This window comes from Hemiscyllium ocellatum, chromosome 25, assembly GCF_020745735.1.
Source record: "Hemiscyllium ocellatum isolate sHemOce1 chromosome 25, sHemOce1.pat.X.cur, whole genome shotgun sequence".
In the NCBI taxonomy this organism is placed as follows: domain Eukaryota; kingdom Metazoa; phylum Chordata; class Chondrichthyes; order Orectolobiformes; family Hemiscylliidae; genus Hemiscyllium; species Hemiscyllium ocellatum.
This window is the reverse complement of record NC_083425.1, coordinates 51,796,484-51,822,167: the sequence shown is the minus strand read 5'-3', so window position 1 is coordinate 51,822,167 and position 25,684 is coordinate 51,796,484. Positions and strand designations below refer to the sequence as shown.

Sequence of the window (25,684 nt, the reverse complement as noted above, 5' to 3'; positions counted from 1 at the left end):
CGTTCAGGTTTGGGAAATTGAGTGGTAAATACTATTCAAGCCACTGAAATAGGAGGCAGAGACCATGTCCAATGAGAGAGAATCTAACCATTGCTCTTTGATGTCAATAACATTACGATTGCTGAAACAGTATCATAGGGGTTATTGACCAAAAACTGAACTGGACCTACCACATATGCCATAGGAATTCTGTAGCAAGGAACTGCCTTTTGGCTTGCTAAAGCCAGTTCACTATCAATGAGGTACAAGTCAGGAATGTGAATGAATACTCCCACTTGGCTGTATAAGTGCATTTCCAACAATATTCAAGTTTGTTGATGAGATAGATGGAGGGTCAAGTAATATTGAGGGAGTGAAGAGGCTGCAGAAGGTCTTGGACAGGCTAGTAGAGTGGGCAATGAAGTATCAGATGGAATATAATGGGGGAAAGTGTGAGGTTATACATTTTAGTAGGAAGAATAGAGGTGCATACTCGTCTAAACTGGGAAAGGCTTCAGAAATCTGAAGCATTGGAAGTTTTAGTTCAGGATTCTTTTAAGGTTAATATGTAAGTTCAATTGGCTGTTAGAAAGGCAGATGCAGTGTTAACATTCATTTCAAGGGGGCTAGAATCCAACAACGGAGATGACTGCTGAAGGTGTAATAGGCTCTGGTGAGACTGCATTCAGAAAGATTGAGAGTAGTTTTGGGCTTTTTTCTGAAGAAGGATATGCTGGCATTTGAGGGGGTCTGGAGGAGGTTCAGAAGAATGATCCTGAGGATGAAGGGCTTGTTATATGAGGAGCGATGAACACTCTTGGTCTGTACTTTGTGGAATTTAGTGTGAGGGGGGAATGTCATTGTAACCTCCAGAATACTGAGAAGCCTGGGTAAGTGGACATTGAGAAGATGTTTTCACTGGTAGGAGAGATTAGGACCAAGAAACACAGCTTTAGAGTGAATGGTCAAGGGAATCTTTAGCCAAGGCATGGTGAATCTGTGGAACCAGTTGCCACACGAGGCTGTGGAGGTCAAGCTCATTGAGTGTCTTTAAGACAAGATGGATACGTCCAGATCAGTAAAGGGGTGAAAGGTTACAGGGAGAAGGCAGGAACTAAATCAGATGGAGCAGACCTGATGGCCCAAATGGTTTAATTCTGCTCCTTTATTTTCAGATCTTGTGGTCTATAAGGCTTGACACCATTCAGAACAAAACTATCAGCTTGATTGGCACCACATTTACAGTTATTACCACCTTCACCACTGATTCTCAGTAACAGCAGTGTGTCCAATCCACAATATGCACTGCAGCAATTCACTCAGGCCCCTTAGACATCACCTGACTACTTCCATCTCGAAGGACAAGGGCTGCAGATACCTGGGAACCTACCAGCTGCAAGTTCCCCTCCAAACCACTCACCGTCCTGACTTAGAACTATATTGCTGTTCCTTCAGTGTAGCTGGTTCAATATCCTGAAATTCCCTCCCTTATAACATTGAGGTTAACCCTATATTAAATGCACTGCAGAAGCTCAGGAAGGCATCCCATTGCCACCTTTTCAAGGGCAACTAGGGATGGGCAATAAATGCTGGCTCAGCCAGAGACACCCAACGTTCTCTGAACAAATAGAAAAAGAAGCACTGTTGTATCTGATACTGGAGTGAGCTGAGTCTGTGGGACTGAACCCCAGCATGGAATATGCACTTTTTCGAGGGTCGGAGGTGGTAATTCTGGCTGGTTGTTCAGTTGAATATATTTTTATTTGACAGTATTTAGTGTTTGGAACCATGACAGTTCATGTTGAGCTGAAAGTGAGCCTTTTCTTTGCTCAAGTCTACATGTTAGTCTGCATTCCTTGGAAACTCTGTGGTTCTGCCAGATTTAGGCCACCTACACCCAGTCTCCAATAGTAGTGGAGTTCACTTCATGTCTCACATAATAAAGATACACTTAATTATATCGTGCCTTTAATAACCCCCAGGGCAGTGGAGGTCAGTGAAGCACTTTTAAAATGAGTGGTGTCAGAATGCATTGTCCATTCAGGAAGTCACCGGTGTTGACCTTGGCCTATACAGTGTATTTTTGTTTGAATGGTAATGTTGCTCTGCTCTGCACTAGGGTTTTCATCGCTATTCCACAGATGGGAAGTGGCATGTTCCTCATTTTGAGAAGATGCTGTATGATCAAGGACAGCTGGCTGTGTCCTATGTGGAAGCTTATCAGGTAAGTGAAAGAGAATGCTATCCATTCTCTGCGTTTTGCTCTCTTTGATGCCCATAAATGTCACTAATGTGAATGCCATTAAGTATAGGGAAAAGAACATGCCTTCATTTTGGTTGTAACTCTGGCAGACACCCAGGGTGATAAAGCGTAGTGTTGGGTACAGTGTAAAGCTCTCTCTACGCTGTCCCCATTAACCACTTTTGGGGCAAGGACAGCGTGGAGTTAAATGCAGATTAACTCTCTCTCCATGGTGTGGGGTGGATTTACTGAACTTCTGTGAATCTACTGCCTTCAGGAATCCTTCAACTGATTTACATCATAACTTTGAAATCAAACTAGAATCACTTAATCCCAAGCATCATCATCTCATTAGACCCTAAACTTTTGAATTCCATCGTCAGCTTCTCTGAATCTGGACTGCTTGTCAAATATCTAATTTCCTCCCCAACATGTACAACTTTCACTGCACTTCCAGTCATGTCTAACGCTGCCTTTTTTTAAGCTTGGTGTCAATTTTGACTGATTATACCCCCGTGAGGCAAGCTAGAACAGCTTCTTTAATTAGGAAGTGTTACATAAATACAAGTTGTCATCTAAATGTGTCCGGAGTTCACAAATCTCTCTTATCCCAAATGTAAGGAAGTGTTCAATCCTCTGGGACAAATATCTGTGGATTTCAGAGGTAAAGTATCTCAGAATAGTTCATGTTCTTGTTTTAAAAACTGCTTAATTTTATTGTTCCTTTTAAAATTAGTGTAATGTAATTGTGTTTTTAATAACGTGAGAGGCTATATTTACTAGCTCCAATATTCAAAGGACAGATTTGCAGCAGTGTATATTGGGACCAAGTCAAATTTCAGACATAGCTGACTTAAAACATTTAACTTTCCTGGTCTGAAAAGCTCCAAGAAGTCCTTGAATGTGGGGCAGTTCTGAAGTTACTGACTCACTTAATGTTGGTAGTTACACAGAAAATGTTAAAGTATTGAAAACCCATTTTAACTCCCAGATGCCTATTAAACTTAAGCCTTAACTCCTTACTGATACTGCTCCCGCTCTCCCTAGACTTGACCTGAGCTTCCCCCTGTGTCTTGATTCTACTTGGCTCACTTGGCCCTGACTTTTCCAAAGCGCACTCCCTCTCCCTGCCGGTATCTATCTGCAACCCTCCATTCCATCCCCTTCCCCTCAAAAATAATTGTGCACAATTTTTCTTATACACTGCTCAAGTGCCTCTGGTCTTTAAACAATTTAACCCTCAAGTATGGCAGTGAAAGGGACATGTCTTGGCCTACAATGTTACTCCTGTGCTGATGGATTTCTCCCTGGTTTCCACTGGTAGAAGCCCTTGGGACAGTCTAGTCTAGGAATTTTGGCTGGAAAATTCTCACTGATAAGTGGATAATTTTTAAAGAGGATTACTGTTGGTTGAATCTGTTCTGACTGTAATTGGTATCTCTGGGTCAAAGTGTTAGAAATTTGCGATGCTGAACGTTTCCTTATTGCAGTCACCAGAGGGTGCTAGTAACACATGAATCCCAATAATGTGACTGAAGTGGGCAAACTCCAGAGGATGAGAATCTAATGCAATGTCTGGTTCTTGCTGGTTTGATTTTTGGTTCTCAGTTGCATATTTTTTAACAGATTAAAAAAAACTTATTTCTCCAACCTTGTTTCTAAAAGATTTCAAATGTCCCAGTCTATGCAGTTAATGGCTCATATCTTGGTCAACTTGACAAGGAACAAGACGGTCAGGGTTTGGAATTTGTCACGTATAGCATGGTGTATCAGGATGGTGCTTATCGTGCTGGCTGTAACCCTGTGCTGCCCCTTCTGTAGCCCCAGTCAGAAACCTCAGCTGTCCTGCCTGCTCAGGCCTTGCCTGGCTTCCGTTGTTCAGGGGAGGCCTGCATCATAAAGTCAGGAATTCGCATCCACCTTTCCAAAAAAATGGGCTGTTTACCACTGCTGCAAATTTCCATTTTAGTGCAAAAGGATGCCTCCAATAATCTCTGTACAATCCACTCCTTTGTTGTCTTTTAACAGCAGGATGGCCTAGAGGAAAATAGACAATGTGGAGGATTGATTATAAAGAAATTAGGGGATTGAAGAAAGCATGAGGATATGCTGGCTGTTAACATTAAGGAAAATCCAAAGGCACTTTATTGTTGTATTAGGGGCAAGAGAATAACCAGAGAAAGACATGGGCCCACTAGGAGACAAAGTGGCAATGTGTGGGGAGCTGAGATTTTAAATGATTACGTAGCATCTGTATTGATAGTAGAGAAGGCTGATTATAGGTATAAAAATCAGGGAGGGGGACTGTAATATAACTGAACAGCTTTGCATTGAGAGAGCGAGAGAGAGAGAACATGTATTAGTGGTTTCAGTGGGGTTGAGAGTGGATGAATCCCCATTACCAGGTGAGATCTATCCCAGGCTGCTGTGGGAGGTAAAGGATGAAGTTGCAAGGGCTCTGATAATTTTCGAAACCAATTTGGCCATTGGAGAGGTGCCAGAGGACAGGAGTGAAATACCTTTATGTCCAATATTGCGTCACCAAGTCACCGTTTATTTATGTACGCACAGTGCACGACACTGACCCAGCTAGCTCAGAGCTGGCTCCTGGAGCGAGCAGACTTCTTGACACTCCTGTTTTTTTTCTCAACACTCCTGTTTATATCTGTCAGCCAGGACTCCCTGATTGGACCAGGATTACCCCAGTCAGGAAACCAATAGTCTGAGGTTCACCTGGCTGACCTTGTTCAGTCACTACATTGAGGGCAGCTAATATTGTACCACTATTCAAGAAAGAGGCGGGAGATAAACTAGGAAATTACACAAGCCTTGTGAGTTGAGCATCAGTGGTAGAGAAACTATTGGAAAACATTCCGAGGGACAGATTTCGGGGACGTTTGGGGAGGCCTTTAGAGAGGCAAAGATTAACCAAGGATAGTCAGCATAGTTTTGTGAAAGGGGAGATCATGTTTAACGATTTTGATTGAATTTCTTGAGGAGTTGACTAGGTACGTAAATAAGGGTAGTGCGGTTAATGTGGTCTACATGGACTTCATTAAGGCCTTTGACAATGTTTCAGATGGCAAGCTGGTTAAGAAGCTAACAGCCCATGGGATCCAGGGCAATTTGGAAAATTAGATCCAGTGTTGACTTTGTGATAGGAAGCAGCGGGTGATGGTCGAAGATTCTTACTTAAAACCTGTCCAGTGACTGCGTCCCTCAGTGTTCATATACATTAATGATCGAGACATGAATGTAAGAGATATGATTAGCAATTTTGCCAATGTTCTGAAGATTGGTGGTGAGGTAAGTAACAAGGAGTGAACTCTTTAGACTACAAGACAATATGGTCAAGATGGGCTGAACACTGGCGTATTGAAATTGGGCGAGTACATCAAGTGGTTAAGAAGGCAAATGGCATATACTTGTCTTTATTAGTCAAGATTATAAGGAGAGGCTGGATGGGATGGGACTTCTTTCATTGGAGCATAGGAAGTTGAGGGGTGACCTTATTAGAATTAGTTTATTGTCATGTGTACTCAAGTGCAAAAGTACCAGAGTACAGTGAAACGTGTAAAACGTTGCCACATACTGTGCCATCTCAGGTACAAAGCTCCTAATTTCAAATCTTAGGGAATAAAATAGATTAGGTACCAAAATAGGGAACCAAAGAAGAGAAGTTTATAAAATTATGAAGAATAAAGATAAGGTGAATGGTAGGTGTCTTTTCCCTACGGTGGGGGATTTGAAGCCAAGGGGCATATTTTTAAGGTGAGATGAGAAAAATTTTAAAAAGACAATGAGGGGTAATTTTTTTTACACAGTGGTTTGTGTGTGGAATGAAATGCCAGAGGAAGGGGTGGTTGCGGGTACAGTTAGTTTTTAAAAGACATTTGGATGTGTACATGAATAAGAAAGGGTTGGAGGGATATGGGCCAAGTACAGACAGGTGAGGCTCTTTTAGTTTGGGATTATGTTTGACATGGTCTGTTTGGACCAAAGCATGTGCTGTATGACTGACAAGAGCAAGGAAGTTATCAGAAGGCTGTATGTAATGTTAGCTGGAGGACAATGTTCAGTTTTGGTCTCCTACAATAGGAAAGGTGCAATTGCACTACAGTTATTAAGATTTTAGATTTCAGTAAGCTGTCTTCAATGTAATGGCATAGAGACTGCGCGCAGTGAATTAGGTAAGTTTCTTAACAAATGAAACAACAGACGAGCAGTGGGAGGTGTTCAGAAAGTATTCATGGAAAAGAACCAGTTTATAACTCCCAAGGTGCAAAAGCTGTACTTATTTTATTCATCACTGAGAGGTACGTGTCATGGCAAGCATTTATTGCTCAATTCTAATTGTGTTTGATCTGAGTCGCTTTCTGGGACCATTTCAAAGGGTGGTTAAGACACAACTACTTTGGTCTAGGTCTAGAGTCACGAGTAGGTCAGACCAGGTCTGGATGGCAGTTCCCTTCCTTGAAGAACATTAATTAATGTGTTTTTAATTTCCATCTGGTATAATAAACAGGTGGTCTCAGTAATGATTATTTCTCCTTTATGGATGGATTGAATTTAAATCCCCAAACTGCCTTTCTGAAGTTTCGGTTCTTTGGCGCATTAGGCTGGGACTTTGGGTCACTGGTCCAGCAACATTCCTGCTATGCTACTTTGCCTTAATTATGAGATAAAAATAACCATGCATTACTGAGGAACCAGAAGACAACTTAAAACTAAAGACAAAATCTCAAACTTGCAAAAATAATGGCAGACATTCTGGGAAATGGGAAAAATACAAAGAACAGCAAAAAGTGACAAAAGAAACTTGTTTGGGAAATAAAATTCATCATTGAACATTTTTATAATGATATTAAAGAGAAAGAGGGTGGCCAGGTGTGTTGTGGGTAGCTTGACAATACTGCCAGGGAAAACATGGAAATTGCAACCATGTTGATAATTACTTTCACAATAGAGAAAGAGGTCAGAATGCTAGAAATATCAAGGAAACTAGCATCAAATCAGGGACAGGGATGTGCCAGAATTAATATCAACAAAATAGCAGTCACAAATAAAGTTAAAACAAACTTATTTACCTGGCATTTTTAACATGATACAATATTCCAAGATGCTTAACAGATATTATAAATCACAATATGACTGAATCATGTAAGGAAGTATTAGGACAGATAAACATTGGTTTTAAGGAGCATTTTAAAGGAGGGAATTTGGGTAGAGAGTTAGAGGTTTAAAGAAGGAATTCTAGAGCTCCAGGCCTCTGACTGAAGACAGGGCTAGCACTGGAGATGGAGAACACAGCAAGGCAGGCAGCATCAGGAGTGAGAGGAACACAGCAAGCCAGGCAGCATCAGGAGTGAGAGGAACACAGCAAGGCAGGCAGCATCAGGAGGGAGAGGAACACAGCAAGGCAGGCAGCATCAGGAGGGAGAGGAACACAGCAAGCCAGGCAGCATCAGGAGTGAGAGGAACACAGCAAGCCAGGCAGCATCAGGAGTGAGAGGAACACAGCAAGGCAGGCAGCATTGGGGGAAGAGGAACACAGCAAGGCAGGCAGCATCAGGAGGGAGAGGAACACAGCAAGCTGGGCAGCGTCAGGTGAAATCAACGTTTTGTGTATAACCCTTCTTCAGGACTAGATGTTGGGGTAGCAATGTATCAATGGCTCCCCGTATCCCAACATCTCGTCTAGTTTGGATTCTAGCTCCTGCAGTTTTTTTGTTTCTTGGAATATTACAGACTTTGATGGAGATGAAGCCATAGGTGGATTTGAGACCAGGGTTGAGAATTGTAACATGAGGCATTGCTAAACCTGGAATCAATATGGTTCAATGAACACAGGGCTGCAGAGTTTTGGACAACTAACTTTATGGGAAGAGGATCCAGGCTTCTATGTGAATCTTCACATATAGAGGTTAAAAAAAAGGCCTAGATGAACATTTCAGTAGCAAGTGAGCGAAAATGGCCAATTTTATAGATTTACGCAACCTTTTACTTCAGTAAACATTAAACAAATTTGGATATAACAAAATAATACACTCAGCAAAGCACAATTATCAGTCCAAGCACTTAACTAACTTTTATATGGTCACTTTCTATGAGGTGCTCTCCCAGCATCTCCGGTTGATGTGGAGGTGTGGTGCTGTGTCATTGTGCTCCATTGTGATAGATGACCATGGCCAGTGTTCTTGGGGTTCCTGAATCATGCAGGGAATTGGGACATTTGGAATCCCATGCATTGATGTATGGGATTGCCTCTGATGAGAGCATGATTCAGTGTGGATTCGGGGACTGAGGATGTTACTACTTAGAAAAGAGTCCCATCACTGCTGTCCCTTGAGGCCTCACCTTCACTCCTGTGGTTGTACTCCTGATGAGAGGAGATTGCATAGTTGGTACATATCATCCATATATTTTCCATTAACCTCAAGTTTGAGCTGTGCTCGGGATGTCAGTTTGCATCTGTTGGTGCTACCCTCCATATGTCTTTCCCAGGAGAAGACAGTGCATCCACAGGTTGGAGAAATAGATAACTTATGGCATAGGTTGAATCTCCTTGGGTGTCAGTTAGCTCCATTGACTGGACAGCTGGTTTACGATGCAGAGTGACACCAACAGTGTGTGTTCAGTTCCTGTATTAGTTGAGATCACCATGAATGACCCACCTTCCCAACCTCTACCCTTGCCTGAGGTCTGGTAACCTTCAGTTTAACCTCAGCAATGGCTGACTCTCTACAGCAGTCTCTGGGACTATGGTGACTTTTGCTTTCATTCATGGATAGGTTTCTCATTTTGTGCATGGAATTTCATTGCTTTTGGACAATCTGACAGATCATCTCATGTTTCACTTTCATCTGGAGACTCTTCTGTTTTGATGATGATAATATCCGAGGTGTTCAATTTGCTCAGAGTTCAGCATTTCTGTGTCCCATCTCACTCCAATGAGTGTCACTGCCTGCATGTGTACCTTTGTACATTTATGAAATGCTTATCAATTGTGCTACCTGCTCTAAATGTGTGATTACAACTCATCAATGTGAGTCTATCTACATTGGTGGAGAGTTGCAAGAATGAAGTGCTGCAATGTCTTACAATAATGTTACATCTTGCAAGCTTTCAAGTGTAGCTGTTGCAGTGAAAAACTTAAGTGAAACATATAGAGCTTCAACTGAGAACTTGACTCTCCTTGAAGAAAAATTTCTCATGGCAATAATAGCTCTCACAGGTAGCTCATGCCAGACATTGTGTAGGAATGTGGGATGCCACTGGAAGTAGTTCAGGTAAGATTCCTTTGGTGCAGTCACAGATTATGTTATTTGTGACTTTGATAATGATTTAGTGGTGGAACAGAGTTCTTTGACACAGGGAGATGCCGTTAACGCTGGCAAAGCCAGTGTTGCATAGAATCAGAAGCAAGGAGCAGCAGTAGGCCATTCAGCGATTCAAATCTGCAATGCCATTCGTTATGGTCTTGGCTGATCATCCAATTCAATAATATTAGAAAATAACCGTAGCAAAATAGCTTTTTGCCCATTTCCTTTCATCCCTTTAGCCCCAGGAGCTGTGTCTAACTCCATCTTGAAACTGCACAATGTTTTATTCTCAACTGCTTTCCGTGGTAGTGAATGCCACAGACTTGCCAATCTCTGGGTGAAGAAATTTCTCCTCGCCTCACTCCTAATTGGTTGACTCTGTATTCATTCACTGCCCATATCTAGTTACCGTGGAGAAGATGGTAGGAAGCTGTCTTCTTGAACCACTGCAGTCCATGTTCTGTAGGTAGACCATAATTTAATTAGGGAGAGAGTTCGAGGTTTTTGACCCAGCAATACTGAAACGAATGGTGATTTTTTTTCCAAGTCAGCATGGTGTGTGTTGCAGGAGAATATGAAGGTGTATATCTGCTGTCCTTGATGAAAGTGGTTGTGGGTTTGCAAGGCGCTGTCTTTGGAATCTGGGTGAATATCCGCAGTGCATCTTGTAGAAAACAACAGCAGTGGCACCAAAGATTGATGGTGGAGTGACTGCATGGCACCATAGCCACAAACGATCATGCTGGCTGCTTTGTCCTTGATGGTGTCAAGCTTTTAAAGTGTTTGTTGGAGCTGCACTCATCCAGATAAGTGAGGAGTGTTCCGTCACATACCTGATTTATGCTTTGTGGATGTAAACAAATTTTGCGGAAGAAGGAGGTGAATTACTTGCTGCAGGATTCCTAGCATCTCACCTGCTCTCGTAGCCACAGTATTTTATGGCTACTTCAGTTTCTGGTCAATGCTAGCTCCCAGAATGTTGATGATGGGGGAATTCAGTGATGATATTGCCATTGGGCAATAGCTCGATTCTCTTTTGTTTGAAAAGGTCTCTACCATGTAGCTTGAATATTACTTGTGAAATAGCAGATGGAGCTTTTGTTTGCAAGGATGGAAGATTTGTCTCTTTTTGAGGAGAGAGATGACAACAGGAGGATAAAGCCTGGAGAGAGAGAGAAAACCATATCAGTTAACTTGAGAGCGAGGAAGGGAAGTTGTCTGGTCAGTAGTTTAGTGGAAACAAGGTAGAGAAAGTAAGAGGTGAGCAGCTTGGGCAAGATGAAAATGCATAAGAGTACATCAGTGAGAACTTAGAGGAAGTTAAAAATATAGCCCCAGGGTGAGAGCAGCAACAGAAGAAGTTTGATCTGACATCCTAGCAGAAGGACAAGAAATGGCAGAAGCAGCTGATCAGTTAGTCTTTATCTTAGTGATGAAGAAATCTTTGAACTCCAAATATTGTTGGAGGTGAGGGTGGAAGAGGCAGGGGAGAACAGCCTGCGCTCGGGAAAAAAAAGCTACATTTGTTTTCTTGTCTTCTAAAAGTTCCTGGAATAGTGAAAAATAACAGCAGGTAAGAGCAGAAGCTGATATTTCATTATGTGCTCCAGCCAAATCTGGCAGTGAATGACTAAAGCAATTGTCCTCCTCATCCTTCCAGATCTGCATCATATGAATTTAAGAGAAGTGAGTTGATGGCTACATTAAAGGAGAATGGTGAGGGTGAGACGCAGTAATATTTTAATGGAGATGAGGGTGTTGAAAGTGAACGTGTGAAGTTGATAGCTGTAGCAGATGGCCAAACTAAATAATTTGAGATTTGGAGAATGCAGTTGTAAGGGAATTGGAGAAAAAGTTTTAATTTAAGAGGCAGATGTAGATGGATGTGGGGTTTGGAGGGACACATGGGGTATGAGTGGAGAATGATGTAAAAAGTCATCAGATGTGATTTTTTTTTTTGTGTGGGTAATATGATGGTGTTGAAGCCATGGGAGATTGTCAGATCAAGGAAGTGGCTGTGGATATGAGGGAGGGAGAGGTTTATGGGGATAGATAGGTGGTGAATTCAAGGAACAACAACATGTTGATTGTAATGAAGATTGAAGCCATCAAGGTTGAGAAGTTTCCTGGAGCAGAGGTGGAGAGAGAAAACAAGTGGAGACAGCTTGTTTAGAAACTTGACATGGTACGTGGAGGAGAATTAGAGAACAAGGATTTTAAATGAGAGATGTGGAATAAAGTGAGTTGTAAAATGCAGGAAAAAGTGCCAGAGGAGCAAGGGGACAGACCATGGTGAGATTTAGTGAGAAGAGTTTCACCACTGCAACTATAGAGGCATGCCTAACGATGGAGGCTTTACTTTGGGCGCTGATGGGGGAGCACTAGTGCCTGTCAAGGCCATGATGTTGTTAATGCCATCCATAATAGGCTGAAGAATTATAAGGGTTTAATTTGTGTGTGACAGACATTCTGGCCATCAGGTGGAGAGTTGTAGTGGTAACTGGACCACCGACATGATCAGGAATGTGTCGAGGATTGGGAGAAAATTGGTAATTTCAACCCCGTTGGGGCAATGAGTGGGGTGGTTGGTATTTGAACAAGATGGACAAGGACAGCCAGCATGGAGGCTTGCCATACCTGAGTGTATTTTTATTCAGAATTTAATTTAAAGTGACAGACTGGGAAATGCCTTTGGATGTTACTTAATAGGAATTCACAGAACGCATGTGGTCAAGTTACTCTTCAGTGGCTTAAAGTTGAAGTTCATGGAATTGAAGGGAGATTGTTGTCCTTAGTAGAAAATTGGCTGAAAGGCAGGAAAGTGTGATTGAGATCAATTGGCATAATGTGCCAAGAGGTGCTCGGCAGGAGTTACAGAGATTGGTGTTGGGATCTCGACTACATCTAGCTTTGTTATGGTGTAAATGATGGGATCAAAAGTCACATACTCAGATCTGTTGTCAACACGATGTCAGATAGCAATATAAGCTGTGTAGATGCAATAATAAACATGGATGAGACATTGTAGGATTGGGCACAATGGTAGCAAATGAAGTTCAGTGCAGACAAATGTGGAATCATCCACAATGGACTTGATAAGGTTTGAATCTCTTACTTTGTTGAATGGTAAAAGGTTGGAAATGGGGAAGACGTTTTGGAATCCAGGTTCACAGATCATTAAAATGTTATGAAAAGACACAACAGTCAAGATGACTGGTGGACGTCTGACCTTTACGTCTAGAACATAAGAATACAGGGACCTTGAAGTTGCAGCTAAACAAAACCCTGGCTAGCCAACACTTGGAATTGTTGTGAGCAGTTCTAAGCCACACCTAGGAAAGGCATTAGCCTTTAAGGGTTTATCAAAATGACACTGAGTTGCCAAGGGTTAAATTATGAGGAGAGGAAACATAAGGGATGATTTGACTGGAGTTCACAAGTTATTAAGGAAAACGTATGTAGATTGAGAAAAATTCTTTCTGCTGGTTGGAAAGTCACACTTGTAGAAAAAGTGCTTCCTGATTTTACATTTCATGTTACGATGTGTTTCTTAGTTGTGCATTCTGCATCCACGGAAATAATATTTGTGTGCAGTATCTATTTTAAAGCTCTTGTCATTATAGTCACCTCAACTAGGTCATGCCTCAGCTATCAAAACTCAAGAGAATACAAACCAATTTATGCAATCTGTTCTCATAAAGTAATCATTATAGTCTTGGAATCATAATCGTGAATCTAACTTGCATGGTCAAATCTTGAGAGCTATCTGGGCTTTGGTTGCAGGTCATAACTGAAGGACAGCATATCTGACAATGTAGCATTCTCTCAGTATTATACTGGATCTTCTGCTCAGCAGAATGTTGAACTGACAGACTACTGACTGAGAGTGTTATACCCCAGTGAGAATCAGACTTGTAGCCAGTGACTCAGCTTGGCATCAGTAGCCCTCCTGTGATTGTGACCTTAAACAGTTCCCAGTAGCTGAGCCTGCTTTACTTTGTCCTGTCTTTGAGTGATGGCTGGGAGTATTTCAGGACTGAGCTTTTGAAAAGCATTAATCAGCTAGTAACACGGTGAAATCAATAAGTGACATTGTTTTCAGGAAACAAGAATTTGCCGAGGATTTAAGCCACTTATTCTTTGTACTGCTTAACCTCCCAAACAATGGCAGACACCAATCTCATTACCCCTAACTCCTAGGGACACCTTGAAGCATCATTCATTATATTCCCCTGGATAAACCACTCACTTACAAGTTGTCAGTTGTCAGTCTTTTATATGAAAGGATTTGTTTTCTCTCACTTTTTTATTGGCAGTATTCTCAGTTGAATCGTTGGCTGAAATCAATCTTAAACTAAGAGAAGTGAGGGTCTAATTTTTCTGGCTGAGTAAGTTAGGGAGATGCTTGTCCCTACTTTTATAACAATGCAGTTTTAAAGTTGGAAGGGGTGAAAAATTGATCTCCAGGAATCTATCCACCCTTTGACTTCCCTGTGATAGAGTCCGGCAGGCCTTTTGAGGGCCTTAAGTGAATACCTAGGGATCTCATCTGTTGATGCTGGCATTCGTCTGGATCTTGAAATTGCTCATGTGGCCTAAGGTGAATCCCTCATTCACAGACACTGTGTGCCTGACTGTAGGACTCTGGGTCAGAGGGAGCAGCTCACAGACAGCCATGTCTACACACTTTCTGTCGATCCCCCATCCATCACCCCTCATCTCTACCTGAGGCAAAAATTCCTGAGCACCCCCTCCCTACCCACATAACTGTCTTCAAGAACATAAGATGGGACCCATCACTTATCTTCTTGGGAGATCACAGTGAAGTTAAAGTAGTGACTACTGTTCGAGGTGGGACTCCAGGGTTGCTGGTCTCTGCCTAGCAGCTCTCTAAGGTGGGATTTCTCCACCACTGGAGTGTTAATGTGGTGTCCATGACAGTGGAAGTGAATGTAGGAGTTATGGTTAGTAAATTTGCACATCACACCTATACTGATAGTGTAGTTGACCAGGAAGAAGCTTTTCTCAGAGTACAATAGGATCTTGATCAGATGAGCTGATGGGTTGAGGAGTGGCAGCTGGAGTTGATTTAGATAAATGTGAGATGTTGCATTTTGGTAAGGCAAATCCGGGTAGGATCTATACACTTAATAATAGGGTCTGGGGAGTGTTGCTGAACAGAGACTTTGGAGTGCAGGTTCATACTTTCTTGAATGTAGAGTTGCAGGCATAAAGGTAGTGAAGAAAGCTTTTGGTCAGCTTGCTTTTATTGGTAGGAGCATTGAGTATAGGAGTTGGGAGGTCATGTCGAGGCTGTACAGGACATTGGTTAGGCCACTTTTGCAATATTGCGTTCACTTCTGGTCTCCTTGTTATAGAAAAGATGTTGTAAAACTTGAAAGGGTTCAGAAAAGATTTACAAGGATGTTGCCAGGGTTGGAGGGTTTGAGCTAGAGGGATAGGCTGATAGGCTGGGGCTGTTTTCCCTGGAGCATCAGAGGCTGAGGAGTGACCTTATAAAGGTTTATAAAATCATTAGGGGTAAGGATAAGATGAATAGTCAAGGTCTTTTTCCCAGGGTAGAGGAGCCTGAAACTAGAGGGCATCATTTTAAAGTGAGAGGGGAAAGATTTAGGAGGCACCTAAGGGGCAACTTCTTCATGCAGAAGGTCGTGCGTGTATGGAATGAGCTGGCAGAGGAAGTGGTGGAGGCTGGTATAATTATTACATTTAAAAGGCATCTGAATGGGCATATGAATACGAAGAGTTCAGAGTGAATGCTGGCAAATGGGATTAGATTAATTTAGGCAATCTGATCAGCATGGACAAGTTGGACTGAAGGGTCTATTTCCATGCTGTACATCTCTGACTCGAAGTGGCTGACTGTCTCAAAATAATGTTAGACCCACCTGTGGAAAGATGACATGGGGCTCCCAACAGTGCATCACTGCTGCTGAATTCCACCTGATAATAACATTTCAAAATGCTCCATGATCCAATGTAGGCTGGATGGAATAAAGCTCCCTGCCCAATGCTTGTCTAGTACTTCTAGGGTAAGCAGCATATGTTGGGAAGAGAGCAAATCTCCTTTGACATTGCCATATCATCAATTATGGAGTGAGTTAAAGGTTCTTAGAGTAAATTTAAGGGTAAAAAGTTTGAAAATAATTCTGTACTGTGGATGTATGGCTAGTAGGAACTAAGTTGTGATTAATTGCACTTTGTTTTGGAACTTGTTCAACAAAAGTCTACTCCATCACTCTAGACTTGCATCCTGAAAGTGATTGCATAGCTTATAAACCCAAAGATTCATCCGATCCTTAGAATATTTCCAGTTTAGTTGTTTTGAGCCGTTTCAAACTCAGGTACATGAAGTGAGGTGAGATCAACTGGATCATCACATTTAAGTAGTCTTGCTTTGCGTTGTCTCCCATCCCTTCACTAAGGTACCCTCTGCATCATTTAGTACTGGTTGATTAGGTGACAAGATCTACACCCAAAAAGGTAATTGAACTTTAGGTACTTCTTCTTTTCCTGTTGCCAAACACTGAGGTGAGGTGCAATGGGCCAGCAATGCACCTAGGACCACATACACTGAATTTCAATACCCAAGGTTGTGAACTCCAACTTAAAAAGTTGTTATTTGAGTCTTCTTTTTAAAATATTCACTCATGGAGCACTGGCATTACTCGTTCATCTTTAATTAAAACCTCCCTTATCGAAGAGGTGGTGGTAAGCTGCCTTTAACCATTGTAGTGATTGGTGGTGTAGGCTCACCCTCAGTCCTGTTAAGATGGGAGTTCAGTATTTTGACCCAATGGCAGTCCAGGAACAGCAAAGTAGTTCCACGTCAGGATAGTTTGCGATTTGAAGAAGAGCTTCCAAGTGGTATTATTTTTATGCATCTGCTGCACGTATCCCTGCTGATGGTAGAGTCACAGTTTTGAAAGCGACAGTTGTATGATCCTTCACGAGTTATCTTGTAAGTGGTCCATATTGCTGCATTTTGTGTTGGTGTTGTGGGAGTAAATGTTGAAGGTGGTGGATGGGTTGCCAATCAAGCAGGCCATTCTGGCTTGTAAAGTGTCAAACTTCTTGAGTGATGCTGCAACTGAACTCTTCCAGGCAAGTGGACAGTATTCCATTGTACTCCTGACTTGTGCTTTGTTGATGGTGGATAGGGCAATGGGAAGACAAGAGGTAAGTTACCGCAGCTGAACATGTGGCTACAGAGCTGGTGTAGGAGGGAGGGCTTCAAATATGTGGATCATTGAGATACCTTTTGGAGAAGGTGGGACCTGTACAAGGAAGATGGGTTGCACCTGAATTAAGGGGGTACCAATATTCTAGAGAGGAGGTTTGTTAAAGCTTTTCGGGAGGGTTTAAACTAGTTTGGCAGGGGGTCAAGAACCAGAGCTACAGATCAAAGAATGGGGTAGCTGGTGTCCAGGTATGTACAGTGTGCAGAGAGTCTGTGAGGAAGGACAGACAGTTGATAGGGCAAAGTTGCAGTCAGTGTGATGGGTTGAAGTGTATCTATTTTAATGCAATAAGTGTCAGGAATAAGGGTAATGAACTTGGAGCATGGATGAGTACTTGGAGCTATGACGCTGTGGCTATTACGGAGACTTGAATGTCACAGGGTCAGGAATGGTTGCTGGATGTTTCGGGGTTTAGATGTTTCAAAACGAATGGGGGGGAGTGGTTAGGTGTGGGAGTGGCATTGCTAATCAGGGATAGTATAACAACTGCAGAAAGGGAGGTTGTGAAGGAGGGTTTGTCTACTGAGTCATTGTGGGTGGAAGTCAGAAACAGGAAAGGAACAGCCACTTTATTGTGGGTTTTCTGCAGAGTCATGGAGGAGCAGATTGGGAAGTGGACTTTGGAAAGAAATAACAGGGTTGTTGTCGTAGGTGATTTCAACTTCCCTAATTTTGATTGGAACCTCCTTAGTGAAAGTAATTTGGATGGAGCAGATTTTGTCAAGATTCCTGACTTAATATGTAGATGGACCAACTTGAGGGGAGGCCATATTGGATTTGGTGCCTGGCAACGAACCAGGTCAGGTGTCAGATCTCTCGGTGGAAAAGCATTTTGGTGATAATGATCACAACTCCCTGGCCTTTACTATATGCATGGAAAGAAATAGGAACAGACACAATGGGAAAGTATTTAATTGGGGAAGGGGGAATTACAATAGTATTAGTCAGGTACTGTGGAGCATAGATTGGGAGCAGATATTCTCAGGGAAGTGTACGACAGAAATGTGGAGGTTGTTTAGGGAGCACTTGATGGATAGGTTTGTCCCACTGAGGCAAGGAAAGGATGGTAGGGTGAAAGAACCTTGGATAACAAGAGATGTGGCACATCTAGTCAAGGGGAAGAAGGAAGCTTACGTAAGGTTGAGGAAGCAAGGATCAGACAGGGCTATAGAGGGTTACAAGGTAGCCAGGAAGGAACTGAAGCCTGGAGCTAGGACAGCATAGAAGTGGACATGAAAAAGACTTGACGGATAGGATTAAGGAAAACCACAAGATATTCTATATTTATGTGAGGAACAAGAAGATGGCCAGAGTATCTTTCAACCCCCTTGGCCCACAAGTCTCATTCCTGATGAAGGGCTTTTGCCCGAAATGTCGATTTTCCTGCTTCTCGGATGCTACCTACCTGCTGTGCTTTCCCAGCACCACTCTAATCTTGACTCTGATCTCCAGCATCGGCAATCTTCACCTTTGCCTGAGGATAGGGCTGATCAGGGGTAATGGAGTGAACTTGTGCCTGGAGTCAGTGAGGTAGGGGAAGTCCTTAATGAATACTTTACTTCAGTATTCACTAGTGAGAGCGACCTTGTTGTTTGTGAGGACAGCATGAAACAGGCTGACATGCTCAAACAGGTTGATGTTAAGAAGGAAGATGTGCTGGAAATTTTGAAAAATATTAGGAAAGATAAGTCCCACGGGTCAGATGGGGTATAGCCAAGATTAATATAGGAAGCAAGGGAAGAGATTGCTGCGCTTTTGGCGATGATTTTTATACCCTCACTGTCCAGATGATTGGAGGGTGGCAAATGTAATTCCCTTATTCAAGAAAGGGAATAGGGGTAACCCTGGGAATTATAGACCAGTCAGCCTTACGTTGATGATGGGCAAATTATTGGAGAGGATTCTGAGTCACCGATCTATGACTATTTGAAAAAGTATAACTTGATTAGAGATAGTCAGCATGGCTTTGTGAGGGGAAGACCATAGCTCACAAGCCTGACTGAATGCTTTGAGGGTGTGACAAAACATATTGATGAAGATAGAGCAGTGGATGTGTATATGGATTTTAGCAAAGTGTTTGATAAGGTTCTCCATGGCAGGCTCATTCAGAAAGTAAGGAGGCAAGGGATACAGTGAAATTTGGCTGTCTGGATACAGAATTTGCTGGCCCATAGAAGACAGAAGGTGGGAGTAGAAGGAACGTATTCAGCCTGGAGCTTGGTGATCTGTGGTGTTCCGCAGGGATCTATTCTGGGACCTCTACTCTTTGTGATTTTTATAAATGACTTGGATGGGTTAATAAGTTTGCTGGTGACATGAAGGCTGGTAGAGTTGTGGGTAGTGTGGAGGGCTGTTGTAGTTTGCAACAGAACATTGACAGGATGTAGAACTGGGCGGAGAAGTGGTAGATGGAGTTCAACCTGTAAAAGTGTGAAGTGATTCATTTTGGAATGTGGAATGTGAATGTAGGTTAAAGGCAAGATTGTTGGTAAAGTGGAGGAACAGAGGGATCTTGGGGTCCATGTCCATAGATCCCTTCAAGTTGCCACCCAAGTTGATCGGGTTGTTCAGAAGGTGTATGGTGTGTTGGCTTTTATTAGCAGGGGGATTGAGTCTAAGAGCTGTGAGGTTATGTTACAGCTCTATAGAGAGACCATACTTGGAATATTGTGTTCAGTTCTGGTCATCTCATTATAGGAAAGATATGGAAGCTTTAGAGAGTGTGCAGGGGAGAGTTACCAGACTGCTCCTGGACTGGAGGGCTTGTCTTCTGAAGAAAAGGTTGAGTGAGCTAAGGCTTTTCTCATTGGAACAAAGAAGGGTGAGATGTGACTTGATAGAGGTGTGCAAGATGATGAGAGGTATAGATAGAGTGGATAGTCAGAGACTTTATCCCAGGGTGGAAATGGCTATCACAAAGGGGCATAATTTTAAAGTGATTTGATGAAGATTTCAGGGAGATGTCAGAGGTAGGTTCTTTACACAGAGAGTGGTGGGTGCGTGGAATGCACTGTTAGCAGTGGTGGTAGAGTCAGACATTAGGAGCATTTAAGCGACTCTTGGATAGGAGCATGGATGATAGTGAATTGTACGGTATGTAGATTAGTTTGATCTTAAGAGTATGATAAAAGGTTGCCACTCTACACTCCTGGCTGAAGATTGATGCAAATGTTTCAGCCTTTTGCATTGATGTGCTGGACTGCCCTACTGTTGAGGATGTTTGTGGAGCCTTCTCCTTCTGTTAGTTACTTAATGTACACCACCATTGACAAGTGAATTTTGTAGGACTGCAGAGCTTAGATCTAATTTGTTCATTATAGTCAGTGTTAAAAAAGGATCACTGGACCTGAAACATTAATTCTGCTTTCTCTCCTCAGATCCTGCCAGACCTGCTGAGTTTTTTTCCCAGCAATTTCTGTTTTTGTTCATTTGAGGCTGTTCAACCCTGACTATTGCATGCTGCTTCCACTTTTTGGCACATAAGTAGTCCGATGTTATATCTTCACCAGGTTGACATATCATTTTAAAGTGTGCCTGGTGTTGCTCCTGGAATGCCCCCAGCACTCTTCATTGAACCAAAAAGAATCGGAAGTACTTGACTAAAATCGTAGAAAAATCTGAGTGTTGCCCTAAATTTTAATAGCTTAACGAATATAGTTTGTTTCCCCCAGGAGCTGAGTAAAGACTTTGTGTAGTTTTACATCAAAGTGGTACAGTGTAGAAAACCTGTGTGGCACCCTGTTGTTAACCACATTTCCATATTTAAAATCACGTTGCAGGTTCTGACTTGTACACTCCGCACCCCCCGTGCTGTATAAGGCTGCTGATGGTGTGCTCTTCAATAATTATGTTAAACAATGTACATGTGCCGTGTTTCAGAGAGCTTACAAAAATATCTTTGATGGTATTTGGTATTGAGAAGTAAATTTGAAAGTTTTGCTTCACTGCTGTTTGTCATTAACCTAGTTCTACATTGAGTTGGGGCATCCTTTTTGCTCAGTCAGTAGTTCAGAGTCTAAGCAGCAATGCATCTTTCCACAGATTTCTGGTGACACATTCTTTGCGGATGTTGCTCAAGACATTCTGCTGTACGTCTCCCGAGATCTGAGTGACCCGGTAAGTCATTGTTTCCCATTTGAGTGCCACTTGCTGGGGACTGTATCATGAATATAACAGTTCATTGCATTTTCTTCGCCCCTACATATTTCATGTCGAACTGGAAGTTTGTTTTGTAATGCTTATGTTTCTGAAAGGAATGACACCCCTGGGCTCATTTGCAGGCTCTCCATATTTTCTTTCAAAGCCTTGAGTTCATTCAAAACTCTGCTGTCAGGGCTTTAACATGCATCCAGTTACAGTCAGGACTTGTTTACCGACCTATTTTTTTCCTGTTAAACAATGCATCAATTTCTCTTTCACGTTCTTCTTCTCTCTATCTTGCACACATGCTTGCCCTCATGCTTCCTTGCACTGCATCTTGTGCTTTCTTTCGCTGTATCTTGTTTTCCCTTTCATTCTCCATCTCCCACTTTGCTCTTGCTCCCTCTAACTGTCCGTTTTGCTCTCCCCCTTGTCCTTGCTCTTGATATCTCTTGGTCTTGTTTTCTCTCTCACTCACACTCACACTCACACTCACACTCACACACACACACACACACACACACACACACACACACACACACACATCTATTGCTGATGAAACGTAGCTGGTTTGGTAACATCTGTGGGAAGAAAGTGGTCAACGTTTGACTCCAGTGACTCTTCATTAAGCAGTTCTGTGTTTAACGTTAACTCTGCTTTCTTCTCACAGATGCTGCAGACCTACTGACTTTTGCCAGCAACTTCTGTTTTGTTTCAGATCTGCATTTGCAGTTGTTTATTTTATACCGACCTGTGAGCTGGTTTTCTGGCAGTGTCTTGCAAAGCCATAGCATTTATGGGTGAACCTTGATACTGATCATTGAGCTATTACACTGCAAGGACTTCACGACAGATCCTGATTTCATTATTTCTTAATGTGCATACTTCCCCCTTCCTTACAGCTGTTGCCAGAGTGAACAGGAGCACAGGATTCTTTCTCACTTCTTTATAGAGACGCAGAGGACTAAATTATGATACTGCCATCAGTCATGAGATCATAGCATAATAGAACACACGAGGATCCATTGTGTACCTGTCACCTCTTTGAACTAGCTATCAATTAGTCCTGCTGCCCTTTCCCAATCTCCCTGCAAATTTTTCCCCTTCAAGTATTTTATGCAACTTCCTTTCAAAGGTTAGTGTTGAATCAGTCCCATTGCTTTTTCAGACAGTCTATTCTAGGTTATCACAAGCTACTTTTCCTGATGATTGATGCTATCTCTCTCCATGGCATCATAACTGATTTCTGGCTGAATGTAAATCCTTGATTTTATATTCTCTGCCTCTGCAACCGTAGAGACGAGCAAACAGATTCAAATGAAACACTGGAAGAGGCCGGGTGGTGTAACACAGTCTGGAGGAGTGCATTGAAACACACACATTTTTGTAGAGACAACAATATCAGCTGCATTGTGATAGCATGTTTTAAAGTATTGGAACAATACGAAGTGGTACTTGGGAGTATTAACAAACAAATTTGATATTTTGCCACATAATAATAAGATATTTGTTTTTAAGATATATCTTCAAAACAGAGAGAGATAGAATGGCAGAGGGGTTTAAGTGAGAGATTCCCAAAGCTTCAGACTTTAATAGCTGAATTATGATGGATCATAAATTTCAGCTTAAGCATTCAGAATTAGCAGATCGTTGATATCTTTGTCTCTTGGAGAGCTGTGCACTGGAGGAGCTATAGAGAAATAGAGAGATGTGAAGATTTGACCACAGCTGACAATTTAAAAATCTTAGCATTACTTGTCTGAGAACCAGTCTAAGTCACTGAGCACAGGGGCACTTAATGAAGTCACACATTTGGACTGGATGTGAGTTATGACAAGAGCAGCAGAATTTGTACTGATCTCAAGTTGACAGAGGCTGGACTATGGAGTTCTGGCCAGTAATTAAATTTGGAAGTAACAAATGTACAGGTGAGGGTATTTTCAGGAGAAGAGCTAAAGCAACCAGAGGCAATTGATGTCACAGAAGTGCAAATCGGTGGTGTTAGCAATGGCATGATGGATATCTGGCTCATAAACTCTTCCAGAAGTCATTTATGAAACTAAGGAAGGTGAACATTCTAGTTCAGCCTCGAGACAGTTGTCAGGAAGAGGGATGCCATCACTGGTTAGGGAATGTGGTTTGTCGTGGGACTGCCAACAATGGTCTTGGCCACATTATTTGGTAGGAGAACATTTCTGTTCATCTTGTTTTGGATGTTGAACAATCAGTTAGACAATTTAGCAATAGTATGGAAGTTGAGAGTTGATGGTTTAGGTAGACTTGAGTGTTTCCATCCTCTGTTTTCAGATGAAATTACTGAGGGCAGAATATTTATGAGAAACAAGAGAAGAGTAAGGCTAAATCTTTCAGAAACATCAAAGGGAGAGGGGTAGGTTGGAAAATATCCATTATATGTGATTCTGGATGTAAGTTTGCTCGCTGATCTGGAAGGTTCATTTTCAGATGTTTCGTTACCATACTAGGTAACATCTTCAGTGAGCCTCGAATGTAGCACTGGTGGTGTCGCCCACTTTCTATTTATATGCTTGAGTTTCCTTGGGCTGGTGACATCGTTTCCTATAGTGACATCATTTCCTATTCTTTTTCTCAGGGGGTAGTAAATGGGATCCAAGTCACTGTGTTTGTTGTTAGAGTTCCAGTTGGAATGCCATGCTTCTAGGAATTCTCGTGCATGTCTCTGTTTGGCTTATCCTCGGATGGATGTGTTGTCCCAGTCGAAGTGGTGTCCTTCCTCATCCGTACGTAAGGATACTAGTGAGAGTGGGTCATGTTGTTTTGTGGCTAGCTGATGTTTGTGTATCCTGGAGGCTAGTTTTCTGCCTGTTTGTCCAATGTAGTGTTTGTTACAGTTCTTGCAAGGTATTTTGTAAATGACATTAGTTTTGCTTGTTTGTACAGGGTCTTTCAAGTTCATTCACTGCTGTTTAAGTGTGTTGGTGGATTTGTGGGTTACCATGATGCTAAAGAGTTTGAGTAGTTTGGCAGTCATTTCTGAGATGTCTTTGATGAGGGGAGAGTGGCTAGGGTTTCTGGATGCGTTTTGTCTGTTTGTTTGGGTTTGTTGCTGAGAAATCGGCAGACTGTGTTCATTGGGTACTCGTTCTTTTTGAGTACAGTGTATAGGTGATTTTCCTCTGCTCTGCTTAGTTCCTCTGTGCTGCAGTGTGTGGTGGCTCATTGAAATAATGTTCTAATGCAGCTTCATTTGTGGATGTTGGATGATTGCTTCTGTAGTTCAATATTTGGTCCATATACATAAAACAGCAGCTAATGAACTTGAAAGACCCTATACAGACAACAAGCAAAACTAATATTTTGCAAGGACTGTAACAAACACTATATTGAACAAACAGGAAGAAAACTAGCCACCAGGTTACACGAACATTAACTAGCCTCAAAATGACATGACCCACTCTCAGTTGTTACCTAGTATAGTGACTGAAAATGAACCTTTGAGCTCAGCGAGCAAACCTACATCCAGAACCTCAACCTGAGCTACAAATCTTCTCAAAACTCGATTGCATGTGATTCTTTGGCGATGACTGGATGCCTAGGAATTGAATCAGATGAGTGCAGTTCCACTCAGGCAGACAGTGGTGGAGAGGCTTTTGGAGAAGGCTGGTGCAATGAACATTGTTAAAGGTTTCAGGCTGGTAGAGACAAAGGCCGTGTTGATACACATGCCATCCATACTATGGGTTTAGTCCTGTTCTATCAGGTGTAACTGTGGCTTTTCCGAAGGTTATAGATTCTGGCCCATTCTATAACTTGAGTAACAACCTGTGTTGACACTTCAATGTAGTGCCATATTGTCAACAGTTGTCTTTGGGTTTGAAATGGAATCCTGCTTGGTTATTCCAGATGCAGGAGCCCTGACCTCCAAGCTGTAGCTCACACAGATGACTTGGTGAAGCCCTAAGTGGCTAATAGCGTTTACTCCTGCTACTGGAACCTGCAAAGTGCGAAAAAATATCCAAGGTAGCAAACATGTTATGACACAGTATTTCCCAGTTTCGATTTTGTAAACAAGGTTTGGGTCATCTGTAATTAGGGGGACAAACTTGGTTCAATGGGACACTCTAAGCCTCTAAATCAGGAGTCAATTCTTGACTCTAGTGAATGGTAACATTTTCACTTACCCAAATGTTTCTACAGCCTACATTGGGTCTGAACAGTAGGAGTGAGCACGGTTAGCTGTTTAATGTCTCACTAAGTCAAAGAGCCATGGAATCAGACAGCAAGGAAACAGACTCTTCGGTCTAACCAGTTCATGCTGACCATAATCCCAAACTAAACTAGTCTCTGTACCTACGCTTGGACCATATCCCTCCAAATATTTATTATTCATGTACTTATCTAAATGTCGTCTAAATGTTGTAAGTGTACCTGCATCCATCACTTCCTAAGGAAGTTCATTGCACACATTAACCACTCTCTGTGTCAAAACAATTGTGCCTCGTGCCTTTTGCAAATCTTTCTCCTTTCACCTTAATATATGCCCCATGGTCTTGAAATCCCCCACCCTAGGGAAAAGACACTTACCATTCACCTTATCTATACCCCTCAAGATTTCATAAACTGCTATAAGGTCACTCCATAACCACTTCATCAATGTGAACTGTAACACTGAGGCCAAAGTCTCTGCACTGGCACATACAGTTAATATTTACTTTGTCCCCTTTACTAGGCATGAACTAGCTATTTTGGTTGAAAGATCT

General features: G+C 42.1%; 1 protein-coding gene across 4 annotated transcripts in view; it reads left to right on the top strand.

Moving 5' to 3' along the window:
- Nucleotides 1–25,684, top strand: part of spata20 (spermatogenesis associated 20) — a 363,387-nt gene that overhangs the window by 31,910 nt on the left and 305,793 nt on the right. For all 4 annotated transcript variants that reach the window (XM_060844319.1, XM_060844321.1, XM_060844322.1 and 1 more), the window contains exons 8-9: nucleotides 2,099–2,203; nucleotides 20,847–20,921. In XM_060844319.1, coding sequence (XP_060700302.1) covers nucleotides 2,099–2,203; nucleotides 20,847–20,921 — 180 coding nt within the window. The remainder of the gene's footprint in view (nucleotides 1–2,098; nucleotides 2,204–20,846; nucleotides 20,922–25,684) is intronic.